Raw genomic sequence first — 16,146 nt, 5'->3', positions numbered from 1 at the left:
CCTGCGACCCTCTGATTGCGAGTCATTTTCCTCAAAAAAATAAGAGAAGTTATATTCTCGCAATATCATTTGATCTACCAGTAGGAAATGTAGCTATCTTCTTCAACAAAGTATGCACAATTTACAGGAATAGTTCCCAGAGGAATATAAAGGTGATACCTCAAGTGAAAGTCCCAGAACAATAAGCATGTAAAATGAAATAACTTTAGCGACTTTCTCGAATGAAGTACTAGGTTAAGACTACATTCCTCTGAATTAATTAATTAATGTCAATTTACAAACTCAGAATATGACAAATAGTCTAATTTAAAAAAAAAAAAGAACAAGTTTCCAGTCAAATGTCATATTTATTCATCAATGTTTCATACTCAGAAAATTTGTTTCAAACTGACATACATTTTGAAACAGTGTTACAGTAACAGTGCAAACACATAACATTATATACCCTATACTATTCAAACTTATTGGTTTAACAAACCATAAAACACATGTTTCACTAATGATCAAAAAGTAAAAAGAGTTAACAATCATAATCGTAAAAGAACCTTTAATTATAATTCAACTGATTATTCTTCGACTATTTCAAACAAATATTCCCTTACGTGTATTTTGCAATTGTTACTGTATTATGAATTATCTTTCATTTACATTTTATTGACAGATCAAGAGTATACAAAAATCATCAGCTATAAATCTGCGTTCTGCAGTGTTCATTATAGACTAATATGCTATCCTTAGTATCATAAACGTCAGTAAAATGTCAGACGTAAGTGCTTAACCAGTGACACAGAGGTCTGTGTACAATACTAGAAACTGGATTTCAATACCAGGGGAAACCAGGACATGGATAGTTTATTGTGTATCTTTTTGCTTAACAAACAAACAAACCTCTAGGCTGTTAGTTCAAAATTAGGAAAGGTGATGCTCAAATAGTCCTTTTATGTAGCTTTCTGCGAATATTCGAAAAAATAAAAAAACAGACTGATAAGAACAAAATATTTTGATCGTAATATTTTTAACGCCTACGTTAAATGAAAACGTACGATGTTAACAGAACAAACTAAGATTTTTTTATAAATAAAACATTAGTATACTTTGAAGTTTTAGTGTTTGTGACACTTAAATCTGATATTTTAATATTTTATAAAACACTGACTTACACTCTAATGTAATAATACATTTGTCACAGTACTTTGTTAGCTACCATAAATGAGATATAAGGGCATTCTCCAATGTTATCACAGTTTTATTAGTTTAGAAATTAAACAAAATATACCACACACTTAAAATGTGTAAGAAAAAAACTATATAAATATGAAACTTCGTACAAAAGACGTATCACTACATAAATGAAAAAAAAATGATTCAGTGCCAACTAATAATGTAAGATTTCAGTTAGTTTGCTTAGACAAAACTAGTTTATTGACTATTTCAGAGCAGATGATTTTACACATAGATTTTGAAACTGTTACGGAGGCATAATTTATCATTTTACTCAAAATGTATAGAAATAAGTACTCTGTGATATTCATATATGAAAAATACTTCTCATCATAGCTTTATGTACTATTTTTAGTGTAGTAGAATTTCCGGCTTAAGTATACCACATACTGAAACACTTGTTGATAAAACTCCAAGATACACTAATACACTGTTTACGAAAACATCTTAGTTTATGAATTACTGAACTATCGATAGCTAGTTAAGTCTCTTATGATAAACTACATTTCATTAACAACAGATTCTGATGATATATGCAAATCTCCGTTTATATTTGGTATAGAAAACTCATGTTTCATCATAATCTGATGTAATATCATTGATACTAAGTTGCATGGCCAAGCGCGTAAGGCGTGCGACTCGTAATCCGAGGGTCGCGGGTTCGCGCCCGCGTCGCGCTAAACATGCTCGCCCTCCCAGCCGTGGGGGCGTATAATGTGACGGTCAATCCCACTATTCGTTGGTAAAAGAGTAGCCCAAGAGTTGGCGGTGGGTGGTGATGACTAGCTGCCTTCCCTCTAGTCTTACACTGCTAAATTAGGGACGGCTAGCACAGATAGCCCTCGAGTAGCTTTGTGCGAAATTCCAAAACAAACAAGCAAACAAAATGATACTAAGTTTTGTTACCTTCAATATATATAAGTAAAACTTTTAACTTATCAAACATTCTCGAACACTGTCTGTCATTACAGAATAAATTTTGCAAGCAAAAACAAACTGTATGTCCGCTGTACACTAACTCTCACAATGCAAAACAGGTTTTTGTATGTCACTAAACTTGACAGTCAGCAAAACAAATTTGTATATTATTACACAATAATAAGATGACATTACAGAAATCTAAATGTACATTCATGAAATTCTCAGTATTGTATGGTACAACAGGAAATTATTTTGTACTTCTAACTTGCTGCTTTTTGATTTTGTTCTGGAACTCAAATAACTGTGGTTTAAATACGATTTTACAAACACAACACCTAAAGAAATATCAGTATCGTCTATCTTGTAATTTCAATAATGTTTTTTCAATTTTATCTTGTTGTATATACAACTGTGTTGAATGTAATAGTTAATGTTTAGTTCTTTGGTATTTAACAAAAAGAGAGTTAAAAGTAATTTTTAAAAGCAATAGTCTGTACAAGTTTGGTTCCGTAACACGGTAAGATTCTTATGTGTGTGGTTCAACTGTGTAACACGGTAAGATTGGTATGTGTATGGTTCAACTGTGTAACACGGTAAGATTGGTATGTGTGTGGTTCAACTGTGTAACACGGTAAGATTGGTATGTGTGTGGTTCAACTGTGTAACACGGTAAGATTCGTATGTGTGTGGTTCAACTGTGTAACACGGTAAGATTCGTATGTGTGTGGTTCAACTGTGTAACACGGTAAGATTGGTATGTGTGTGGTTCAACTGTGTAACACGGTAAGATTCGTATGTGTGTGGTTCAACTGTTGTAGTATTTTTACATTATAGCGTCGTTCGCGTAGTTTATTGAATGTTCGAAGTCTCAGTGAACATATATAAATATATCAGACTAAGCGAGCACAAGTCAAGTACAATTATTTAAAGTTTTTGATACAAATGTGGTAACCCATGTAACAATGACAGTGAATTTGTTGTAGATTGTAGAGTAAGAGACAGAGTAGAGAAAAATAATTCGTCTTTTCAGTTAAAGTCTGAAATAATCGATTCAGCCTTTGAGGACTATTGACAAGAAATAGAATTATTTAGAGATTTAGATGCAACTGTGATGTCATATAAAGAATCTGTGCACACAGCTTGGAATAGTTTTAAATATATTTTTTTAAAACAAATGGATCATGTGATATCCATTTATTGTTCGAATTTATCTCTAACAGACGTATACTCTAGAAGAAACCCATCCCAATTATATTTAAAACCCCAACATACCTGAATAACAAATTTCTCTGACAAATTAACAGAACAATAACCTTTGAATTTACAAATAACACAGACTAAATTATGCATGGATTATCAATATTAAGATAACTTTCTTACAAGTTAGTCTATAAACCTTAATATACTTTTATTTTTCTAAAATTTAGCAATGTTCACTGTAGTAACACATTATCATATGGTTCTCATTAAGTTACAGTCACCTAAAGTTTTATGATATATTAAAGAAGAGAGATCGACTAGCAGAGATGGGGAATGTTGTCTACTTTTATAATACTTTATCTTTGAATTTTGTTAACAAATCTACAGTACAATATGCAATGATTGTATACTAATTGTAATGCCCCGTCAAATATTAAGAATACACATTTAGTATTTTGTATCACTGTATAAAGTAAAAGAAGTATGTTTACTGATTTTTAAGTTTCAGTAACCTACTGAATCTTTAGTTTAAATGTGGTAAACATTACATTTATGTAAAAATAATATGATTATGTACCGTTAGAACCGTTTATTTTTAGTTTTAAGTACAGCATAGAAACGTAAAGACAGTGTATTTTAACTCACTTCCATTTTTATAAAGATTCTCAATCTTTTTTTTCTAGTCATTAATAACTTGATGAGACAATGAGCTCATCCTTCTTTGTCTATAGAAACACTGTCTGTATGGGTGTGATCACGTGAATATATTTGTACATTTTAACAGTCAGAATTTGGCTAGTTTGTCATCGGTGTCCACAAAGAATATGTTATAATAGTTGTATTTTTGTTTTTTATGTGCTATAGAACACTGTCTGAAAGAAGCTATGAACACATTAGAAATTTATTCGATATTTCAACAGGTTTTTGTATAGTTATTGTCGTTATCAGCATATGTTCGAGAAAGTTCAGTTCATAAAGATTTATGGAAAAAAGTAAAGTTATTATTCTTGTCCATAGGATTTAACAAATCTGTTGTTTTCCGTTATTTGAATAAGGTCTTAACAAAGACCGTGATGATGTAACCATATGTGGGAATAAAGTGTCCACCTTTCCAAAACTCGTGTTATATAATAACTTTAAAAGTATCATGTGTAAAATAAAGTCTTCTGTCAAATATTGATATCATAAATTACAATGGTCAGGAAACGTGAATAAATATAACGATTAATCACATTTAGTATGTAGTGACATGATTTAATACAGTAATAATAAACGAAAATTATAGTTTTACTTAGACATATTAAAAACAGTTACTAAAACATATTAAAAACAATTTGCTTTAGTAACACAATGTATGTGTAGAACACCATCCAACTTTGTAAACACGTATATATGAATTCTTTTATCAAGTTATATGGTATAAAGTCAAACCAGTGAAATAGTAACTTTTAATCATTGCATGATATTTAACTAAACGAGTCTTATTGATAAAAGTGTTAATACCCATACCAGCTGTTCTGAGATACATTTTTTAATGAATTAGTGTTTTAAACTGATTATATTAATTATAGTCAAGTTGAGACACGTTGTTATTTTATGTTCGCATCATCTCTGACGTACAAGAGACATACAAATATAGTTTAATATACAAACAAAAATACAAATCATAATAGCAGTTATTACAAAAATTGATTTACATATAAAAGTTTTACAAACTTGCAAACAATACTGGGTTTTCTATCTGACTTAGAGCTTCCTTGATATTTCATTGAGAGTTCATGATAAGTGAATTAATTTCGAGTTGATATTTCCTAGCAAGCTGCTCTTCGTTGATCACACGTGAGTTTTTCACAGCTGAAGATTTATAATATCTTCCTAAAAATTCTAACGTCCGATGGTAATCTGGTGAAGTCAAGTGGTTTGTAATGCGCGAAATCCATAAACATTCCTGGTCAAATTTCTGAAGTTCTTGATTAATAGGTGTTAATAACAGTTATAACTTTCAAAGTTTATAATATACCAACTATAACAAACCAATAATACAATAATTGTAGGAATTGGAAAATTTACAATACAATTAACTGTGGCTTAAATCGGAGAAATTTGGCCATTTAATACAGTAATAATAAACGAAAATTATAGTTTTACTTAGACACATTAAAAACAGATACTGAAACATATTAAAAACAATTTGCTTTGGTAACACAATGTATATGTAGAACACCATCCAACTTTGTAAACACGTATAGATGAATTCTTTTATCAAGTTATATGGTATAAAGTCAAACCAGTGAACTTTTAATCATTGCATGATATTTAACTAAACGAGTCTTATTGATAAAAGTGTTAATACCCATACCAGCCGTTCTGAGATACATTTTTTAATGAATTAGTGTTTTAAACTGATTATATTAATTATAGTCAAGTTGAGACACGTTGTTATTTTATGTTCGCATCATCTCTGACGTAATGGTGGCCATGCGTAGCAACACGCTTTCTGGTGACATTTTTTGGAACTATGACTTCATTGCCTTCAGAAACAACACTCCTGTTCTCTTACACTCAGAGGTCAATATATGTGTAGCGTCCTCTAACGGTGTACCTGGCAAGTGAAATGATAACTACTCAGTACTCTGGTATCGTAGGCTAGCTTTTGTTATAAGTATAAAACATTTAATAATCTTTAAATTAATCCAACTCATAGGGTCAATACATTAGTCGCAGTTTTATACATGCATTATGTACATTTACAGATTTTGGAACTAGTGAAGCGGCTTGGAGTGTCGAAAGATACAGTGAAAACTATTCATTACTTAAGTGAAACACTAGTAGCTATCTAGAAATATTGCAGTTGCTAGCTTCTTGTCTTGTTCAACAGATGGCGGGACAATAAAGTTTGAAGATGGCTTGAATGATTGATAAAAGTAAACTCTATTGCAAGTTTTAACAAAACGAGTAACAAATGTACAATGTTTCAACAATTTTATCAAAAAGTTGTACACTTTTTACTATAATAAACACATAATAAAGATTTTGATTAAGCCGTCTTCAAATTTTATTGTTTCAAAGTGGACTCCTCATCAATACTCGATTACTCATCTTACTCATTAAAAGTTAGTTGTGAGTCAGTATTACAGATTAAATCATTGCATTCTTTTGCAAATACGTGAAAAGGTAGTAACCATTTCTTTCGCGCTGTCATATAACTATAAATATAAACCGTAACAAACAGAAATGCAATTCTAATCATGATTAATTTTTCATTAAATACAAATTACGATATTTTCCTATTTCCAATATTTGTTTTACTTATTTTTATCATTCTCATCAAAAGCATCAGTTAGTTTTAGATTTGTCCGCCGGATAAAAAAGCATGTTCCAAAATCCATTTTTGTTATTTATTATTGATTTATTATATCATAACTGTGAAGTAACAACCTTCAAATGTTACATGACATAACAAGAAATTCATAGAGTATTACATTAAATATTTGAAACTACTTTTTCACATAAATACCTAATAATCTCTTCATGTTTGAATTTTAAAATACTTTTAATAATCAGCGACTGATGTTCATCCAGGAAAAATGTGTTTCAAGGTTCGAAGCCTTCAATTTTAAATTTAAAAACTGTAAACATGCACGAGCACTTATTTCTCGTAGTAAGAGGCTACATCTAACAATGTTATCAAGCATTTATCTGTTTATCATACATACATATTAAAGATGTGTTGTTACTGTGTCAAATTAAATATGTTCTCCATTGTAAAAATAGTTTATAACATTCATTAGAAGAATAGAAAAATTAAGAACTTAAATAAAAGATTTTCTGCTATGGTTAGTTCTAATTAGTAAACAAAACTTCAAACTTCGGATTAATTTAATAACTTTGATGTTATATTATTACAAAGTTAATTTTGTTACTGAGAAGTAGCTCTGAAAGAAAGACCTTGGAAATATTCCACCCGGTTGTGAAGCTTTTAAAGTTCAATGTCATAAGTAGATGTAGAAAAATTTAATTCAAAATGGTAGAGTAATAAAAAAATCTAAAAAATAAAAACAGAAAGAACATGTACATTTTTTAATAAAATATATTTAAATCGGAGTTTTATGTTAAAAGCATTGTTCTTTGGTTTATTTCAATACGTTTTCACTGAAGTGGCTTGAGGTAATTTAAAACATTTCTCAAAAAAGGGCTTACAAGGAGTCGTTTCTGAGAACTGAAAGGTAAATTTTATGACATAAAGTATAACAGCATGTAGAAATCCGAAGACCGCAGTATAGTAATAACGGTGCCTCATAGATGTCGCGCAATATTTTATAGTACTTTTTTAGTTTTCAGTTTAATATGTGTTTTCTAGAATGATGTAAACATAAACAAAAACTGCTTATTTATATTTTTGTTTTTACTTGTTTATGCTATAAAAATTGCATTCGATCACTGTAGAAAAGTCCTGGTTTCCTGACAAACACAGCAAAATAAAGAGTTGAGATAACAAATTAAAAAAAGATCCTGTTTTTCTTCTTTTTTTTTTGGTGGGGGGAAATGAGACGTATATTTAATTAATTAAATGTCTATAACTCTAGAATCTAGTGACCGGTTAAACATGGTCTTACATTGTTCTATTATTTTTGTTCTTTCATGCAGGAAATGAGCGTTCCTTATTGGTTTATACAACTTGCTTTTAAAAAACTTCCTTTTGATTAGGGTACTTCAACAAATCTGAGATTGTTCGATTAAGTTATTCAGGCAAAGCTATATAAGGGTTATTTGCACTAGCAGTTCTTATGTTTGAACTGATAACGTGAGAGAGAAGAAGCTATTCAACATAACTCACTCGGATTCATGTACGGTATGCGCAACAAGTCTCAAAAACTTTAAAATGTATTAATTGTTTCAATTACTTTTCAAAATATATGCATATATCTGTTAGGTTACCGACAACAAAATATGGTTTCCTAGAATATGATTTGAACTTATTAAGTCTTATACGACAACTGATTTATAGGAATAGAATTAAACACATTTTGCACTTCATTTTTTGTAATAAATGTTTTATATAAATATTTAAAGATTATCAGTTTTCTAAATCCATGCTTTGAAACTTTTACAATTTTGATAAACTTTTTGTTTACAACTATTGTAAAAACGTTGTTGAAATAATGCATTTTATTACAATTTGAGATACGTTTAATGCTTTAACAGAATAGCTGGTACGAATTCCATATGTTTTCAAATATTTTGAACGTATCCAAAAGTTACGTAAAACTACTTTTTCATTAGTATAAAAGGTTAACTACTTACAGGTTATATTTAACTTGAACCATATGTGCCTTTATTTTACTTAAGATGAAATTTAAAACTAGTAGAAAAATAATTTTTTTAGAAATGGAATTGGCTTAATAGTCGTTTGGTATCATAAAGTAGACAAAACAATTGGTTTGTAGTGACATCTTGGAGTATAGTTGTTTAATAAATGAAATAGAACCAATAGAATATTTCTAGGTCATAATTTTACTAGTGTATAACGCTGATTTAGAAACAAAAAAGGTTCGAAACTAATAAATAATGTAGTAACTGAAACGAATCACTGTAGTATATTGAATCATGAAGCTAGGTGGGATAATTGTCTGATAAATACGCCTACTGGATGACAATTAACAAAACACGCCAACAGTCTACTACCAAATATACTGTGTTCGAAAACATAAACAGAAGGACAAAAACATATCAGAAACAGATTAAACAATTACAAAATTAGAATGAACAAAAACGCACAAGCCTTATAAACCTACCAAACTAAAATGCTACATTCTAATTGAATAAATAAACAAAAAAATAAATAAAATGTCAATATAAAACATTTGTAGATGAAAATGAATATAGTCTCAAGACTTCACAATATATAATGAATATAGTCTCAACACTTCACAATATATAGTTTTATTATTTTGTCTTTAAAAATATACACTTAGTTCTTTGTTATTAAGTGTTTTGTGACAGCTAAAATCAAGTGCATCTGTCTTTTTTGACTCCAAATTCTATAACATTTTACTGTATATCAACAATAGTTCAACGTATAACAAACACATTTTGCAATCTCTCTCATAGGACGAAATACTGTGATAGTGTCTTAGGAACATAATTTAAAATATAAGTAGTGGAATAAGAAACAAAACAAAAACAAAATTCTAGGAAGAATTCGTGAATAATTCATCTAATAAAGTAACTGAAGACAAAAAAGAACAACAAATGAAATACATTATGAAGAGAAAACTACTCCACGATTTTATAGAACTCAATACATGAATATTTGTTTACATATCGTGAAGGGTAAAACAATACCACTATTTTAGATAATTTGATATATTAATATATGTTTATACATTTAAAAGGAAAAACAAACCACTATTTTATAGAATCCAATACATGAATATTTGTTTACATATCGTGAAGAGAAAACACCACCACTTTTCATAGAATCCAATGTATTGATATCTGCTTATACATTTTGAAGGGAAAACAACACCATTATTTCACAGAACCCAAGAGATTAATAACTACTTGACGTTCTTTAGATATTTGAGAATTGTTGTCCATGCTTTTATAGAACATTTTGACAGTAATTATGAAATGTTAAGCATTTTCTACCTCTATTGTCGCTGAATACAAAATAAAGTTTTATTTATTTTAGTTTTAGTTTTTAACTTTCGAGAACGTGAATGGATGACGAACATAAACATCAAAAAATTTATTTTCCATTTTAGTCAAACTTTATCAGGAAATATAAAAACCAAGTTAAGAACTGTTTAATTCATTGAAGTCATTAACTAAAAATCAGCAGTAGAAATAAATAATATAATAATTTATTCCACTCAAAATTAATAAAATTCGAAATTATTCTCGTGTAATGTGGTTATGTGGGAGGGTGTCAGGGGTGGTAATTTATTGTTTTTTTTCTAAATTTTGAATGAAATATTTACCACCATTTCTGTAGGAGCACTATGGTATTTAAAAACAAGCTGCATGAAGATATTCCACATGGAGGTAATGTTTTTAAAATGGTATATTATCTTTCATAGTGACATGCATTACATCTGCTGGTATAAAAGAACTCATGTTTCTTTTCGCTCTCTGAACTGTACACTATAAAAAGGTTTTTGGTCAGTTCTCTTCCCCCAATAAAATAAAAGAGGGTTATTAAAAGTAGCTTCAGAAATGAAAAGTAACTTATAAATCAAGTTAACACATTATATATAGTAAACTAATTAAAACTGTGAAACCTTCATTTCAAGCTTGCGTATTGTGGAAAACCTGCAGAGAAGTTTAGTGTGCTTTGAACATGAAAGCCTTATGATGAACCATTTGCGATGGAAACTACATTGCAGGGTGTTGTCAAAATGTTCAATCTCCACACAAAGTATGACTAGATGTGGTGACATGGACTGTAACGACGTAGTTAGACCCCAAAATTGTTTTACTATAACCTACTAAACCTTTATATCTTACAATGTTCTGTCAGCTTAAACAATTTAGTCTAGTCCTAATTTCGTATGTTAAGGCAACGCGAAACGAAATTTTTAAATGTAAAAATCAATTGTTATATTGAAAAACATTTGAAATAAACTTTAAAAAAAGTAATCGTTTGTAAGTTTATCTATTTCATAATTTTTGCGCAACACTATATAAAGCGCAGTCAGTGCATAGCCGTCCAAAATTTTGAACTAGATTTGATTAGAGGGAAGTGATTTAGTAAACAGTATCTGTTGCCAACTCTTGGGTTACTCTTGTTCAAGCAAATTTGGTCGTCACTTTTAATGTACACTACTGGTTCCAAAGTGCTGAGCGCTTTTTGTGGCAACAGGCCACGAACTGTGAATATACAGATTCAAAGTCCGAGTACTTTGACCACTAAGCCACACTCCGTCCACTTGTGTCAGAAAACAATGATTAAAAATCATTTAGAAAAGCCAAAAACTTCACAAAAATAAATTTAGAATAAAAGACGAGAAAATATTAACACAAGGAAATCGAAATTTTGGATTATTTTCAAAAGGTTCAAAGGTTCAAGGTTCCCAAAATACCAGTTGTTTATCACATATCAAAGTTTGGATCACTGTTTTACTCATTTATATTATTGTAATTTGCATTCAGATAGTAGTGTCTTCGGTCATGAAATATGCTCATTTCTGTTATCGAATTCTTCCATAAAAACAAACACAATTTTTATGAGATGTTTCCCAAAACTGTGGTAAGATTGTCACTATTCTTCATACCAAAGCTAGCGATAAGAATGTTGTCAATGGTTATGACAAAGATCCCAATCGTAATAATGTTGTTCAGGCTGTTAGCTCGTGGTTGGTGCTTTTCTCTGTTCACATCCAAGCGACCAATAATTACGAACAACACTCCGACCAAGATCTAAAGAAAATAGTAAATTTTTATTAACATATATATAATATACATGATTTATTTATTTTTTTCAAAACTGAAATGAAATAAAATTTTTTTACAACAATGACAACTTGGTACTATGTACAATTCTTTTCTAAGCTAAAGGTGTGCTGATCGTTGAGGAAGCTAGGTCTACTCCAAAACACGATATAAAAACGTTGAGAACAGTTAAACCAAAAAAGATCCACATGAGGGCGTTGTTAAGTGAATCAGCTTGGAGTTGATGACATTTTTTGTTGATGTTGAAACGGCTCTTCATCAAAATCATTACTCCGGCCGAAATCTACACAGACGTGTGACAAAAGTCATTTTAAATTCTGTGAAATGAACTAAATTACGAAAAAAAAATCGAGATTCTCTACAGTAATGAAACTATTATTGCCTCGTTCATCGGATAAGTCACTAATTAACATGTACATGTTGTAAGAGTCAGTGTTAGTTAGCGCTATACTCACACACACACACACGTTATTTTAAAATATTTTAAAAAGCTGTTTCTAAGCATTTTAAACTGTTATAAGAGTTAGTTATATTTAACGTTACACTCACACACACACACACACACACATGTTTATTGAACATACCAGAGTTTATTTAGCACGCATCATTTGTAAGCTACTCCAAATATGCAAGTAATTATACATAGAGAGCTGTTCATTTTACCATATGCTGCAAACAAAATACGTACACTTACGAATTTCCTTAATTTACGATTACTAAGTCACTTCTAATATTTTTAGACTCCAAACACAGAACTCCATTACAGTATCAATAGAGAACAGCAGTAAAAATACCAGCTTACAATATGAAGTGTCATTCAAAATGAATAAACCTTGAATTTTGCATCTTAAAAGCATAAAAGACAAACTCTTGGCCAGATTAGTGATGCAAAACCATTTCAGTGTGACAGAATAATAAGCATATGTCGCTGGTTGTTTTACACATTCAACATTCGAACATTTCAAGTGGGAATTAACTACTGTAAGCAACTTGTAAAAGCCGAGATCATAAACATCAGTTTCATGCAAGCTTTCAGATAAGGCAAATAAATGAATAATATGTAACAGAAAGGTTGAGAGCTGAACAGAGCAATACTTTTACTATGAATTATATAATTTATACTCCAATATTATGAACTGTGTGTATGGGTTTTTAATATAATTAATTGCTGAAATATCGTTGTGGTTAAAGTATCATTTGGTCATGATATGGGTACTTGTTGCTAAAGTATGACCATGTTTACAGTTGTGGTATGAAGGCAAGCCTTGTGTTTGATGCTTCTTATTTTAATGTCGAAGTTTTAGAATTTTACTCGTTATTTCAGTTTGTTCAAGAAATGCATTAAGTTTTTTTTTCATCCTAGATATTTATTGTTCTTTATTATCTTCTTTGTCTTACAACTGCGAATGCGCTCCGAGAATATCCGTGCTATACGTAACTGTAGTCAACAACTTTTCCATTGACAGATAAGGTGACCTTTGAAATCTATAACTTTTTTCACGATTAATGAGAAAGACCAACTGCTACTTGAGTAGTTCAAATCGCCCATGTAAAACATGACGTTATAGTCTTACTTATATAACATGTTGTTAGAAAGTGCACGAAGTATAAAGAGCTTTTCAATATATAAATAAGTTTTATAACACATTCAAAAATTTACATATCTTTAGAGAAATTTACACAGAGTAACATTTCTTATCTCTCCAGTAAATCCACTGTTCCGTTTAGAATACACACAATGTCAATAGTAAACAACAGCTGTTACTACTATGTGTTTCATATTTACGTACAGTCTCTTTCTTGCACAAAATCAGTCAAAATCAGATAATTCAGATAGTGTGGTACATTTCCAAGTAGAATCTTTTGTTATTCTGTAGAATTATCATATTCACTCTAGGGTGAAATCAGGTTTATATGTAATACAAAGTAGGTAGGTAGGAGAACGTTTTGGTATTGTGTTTTTCTTTTAACGCGTAGATTGTCCTTTACTTCTAGTCTTCTACTATTTATCTTAAAACTTTTTTGGGGACGGGTGGGTGGATGACATTTTCCATAAGTAAAAGAATTTATGAACAAGAGAAAGAGTTGGTCACTGAAAAGAGATAATTATCTAAGAGTGATGTCCTATCCAGAAGTCTTCTCTTGAACATGGGACTTTAGCTCGTGCTTAAAAGGTCAAAGACTTCAATACATTTGCAGTTACAGAGCCAGGAAAACCGCCAACAAGCTGTCCACCCAGATATTACTAACTGACTTCTTTCACTAAGAATTGATGTCAGAGTAAAGCACGAATGGCAAAGTGGCATCACAGTGGTATAGTGTTTAGAGAGTTCTGTATGAGGTAAACTTTCAGACCTTCAACAACCAGTGTAATGCAACCCCTGCGCTAATCAAGGTCAGCTGAGACTGGAGGTAGTGCTTATGGATAACGTCTGCTCCTCTTGAGCAAAGCCCTACCGCTTGTATTAATATTATGGTTCTTGGATATGTCTTGCAAAAACTGTACCCTAGGAAATCTTAGCCAGATGCTGGCCAAGAGCCTATAAGAGAAAGCCTCTGGCTCCAAACCACATAGGCTTCCCTGGAAAACTAGGCATGTAGCGAGTGCTAAAACAAAGTGGATGGTAAAGGATGGGATCATACAACTGTCAAGAGTTTTTGATTGTCACCAGTGGCGCCTGTGAAAAAGGAAGAGAAGACACAAATGCCCTGTGCTTATTTTAGTTGAGCAAATTCATTAAGTTGCTTTGATGTCCTTCTACTATATGTTGGAAGAAGCATGTTGGTTTAACACTTTAGCCCTGACACCCAAATACTTGAAAGTGAACTAGATGATGGTAGCAGATCTAAAACTGCATTTAGTAGGAGAAATGGCTTGTATGAGTTTTAAATCATATCATTCAGTCTATGTAATGCACCCCACTTTTAAGAGGTTATGAAAGTTTGCACTGAAGAAGATGAAATTAGAGAAGTGCCTAATCTGCGTTGATAATGTCTTGGTGTTTAGTCATATGTTTAAAAATGATACTCCAGTGACTTAAAACGGCTGGTTTACAGCTAGGACCAGAAATTGGAATTTCTTGAATATATTGTAGGTGAAGAGAGAGTCTTCCTGGATCCTGCTAATATAGCAGCAGTAATAGATGTCTCAATCTGTGACCAGGAAAAAAGTTAACAGATTCCTGGTTTTGCTTTACATTGCTGATTATTTGTAACTAACTTCTCTAAGATTGTTGTACCATTATTGGCTCGCACTGAACATGAGATCAACTTTAGATGGAACGACGAATGTGAGCAATCATTCCTGTCTCAGAAACTCAAGAGCAAACTTTACCGGAAGATCCAGTGCTAATGTATCCATGAAAGGATTATGAGTTATTTTTGGATACCAACGACAGTAATAGCAGAATCAGTGCAATGTTAATGCAATTGCAAGGTAGAGTAGAATAACTGTGATTTGTATATGTTAATCGTACATTCATGGTTCCTGAATGTAGAAACCGAATAAGTAATATTCCCATAACACCATTATTTATTTATTTTCAGTTCATCATCAATTTCAGTGGTGGACTACAATTTAAAACAGTTTATCATTGAATTGTCTGGATCTACAGCATGAAAACACAAGTGAATTGTCTTTGTATTTCCACATGAAAAGGTGCCTCTGTTTGTTCAGTGTGCTGACTCTGGACACCATGAGGGTGTTGAAAGCATTTCCACCAGAAGAATGTCAAGCCATATAGAAGGTGATCCTACCAATGACTTAATGTCATGATTAACGGTGTGGATATTTCTTTTCATACAGTAAGTTAAAGTATGACTAGCAAAGATTGATGATTGTAATATGGATACATGCAATATGTAAAACTTCTATGATCAGTTACAAGTTTATCAAGCTCTGTTGTACCAGCATTATTAACAAATGAATTGTGATTGTCGCTCTACACTGTAGTCATTAGGGCTTTGAGACACAATATTCTCCCGAGTTTGCAAAGCAAAAACACTAGATGGTTCCAAGATGTTGCTCATATTTGTTCTAATTCTCAGCACCAATCCTACTAGTGCAATCGAGTTGAAATGTTCAGCAGTTGTGTAAGCACTGCATAATGTGTGTAACCCAGAGAAAAAACTGGCCTAAACAAGGTAAACTCCAGAAGAAGATTCTTATTTTCCATCTATGGCTAGTCCATTCTTTAAAGCTGAATGAGGTAATGAGTACATACTAGTAGTCGCCATCATATGCTTCACCAAGTGGCCAAATCTATCCAATGATCAGTATTTATCGCAGATGTCTTTACCTGTTGTTTTGAAAGTGCACTGGATAGTCTGGCATGAAGAACTGAAAGAGAT

General features: G+C 31.2%; 1 protein-coding gene across 3 annotated transcripts in view; it reads right to left on the bottom strand.

The window, feature by feature from the left end:
• Positions 1 to 9,269: 9,269 nt before the first annotated feature.
• Positions 9,270 to 16,146, bottom strand: part of LOC143258446 (ninjurin-2-like) — a 33,286-nt gene continuing 26,409 nt past the window's right edge. For 2 of the 3 annotated variants that reach the window (XM_076517403.1, XM_076517405.1), the window contains exon 3: positions 9,270 to 11,763. In XM_076517403.1, coding sequence (XP_076373518.1) covers positions 11,569 to 11,763 — 195 coding nt within the window. In that variant the 3' untranslated portion in view covers positions 9,270 to 11,568. Of the gene's footprint in view, positions 12,080 to 16,146 lie in introns of all 3 variants that reach the window. The other variant, XM_076517404.1, reaches the window with a different exon arrangement.

The sequence above is a fragment of the Tachypleus tridentatus genome, chromosome 8, assembly GCF_004210375.1.
Source record: "Tachypleus tridentatus isolate NWPU-2018 chromosome 8, ASM421037v1, whole genome shotgun sequence".
Taxonomy (NCBI): Eukaryota; Metazoa; Arthropoda; class Merostomata; order Xiphosura; family Limulidae; genus Tachypleus; species Tachypleus tridentatus.
Note: the sequence above shows the minus strand (reverse complement) of the source record. Positions and strands in the feature narration are given on the sequence as shown.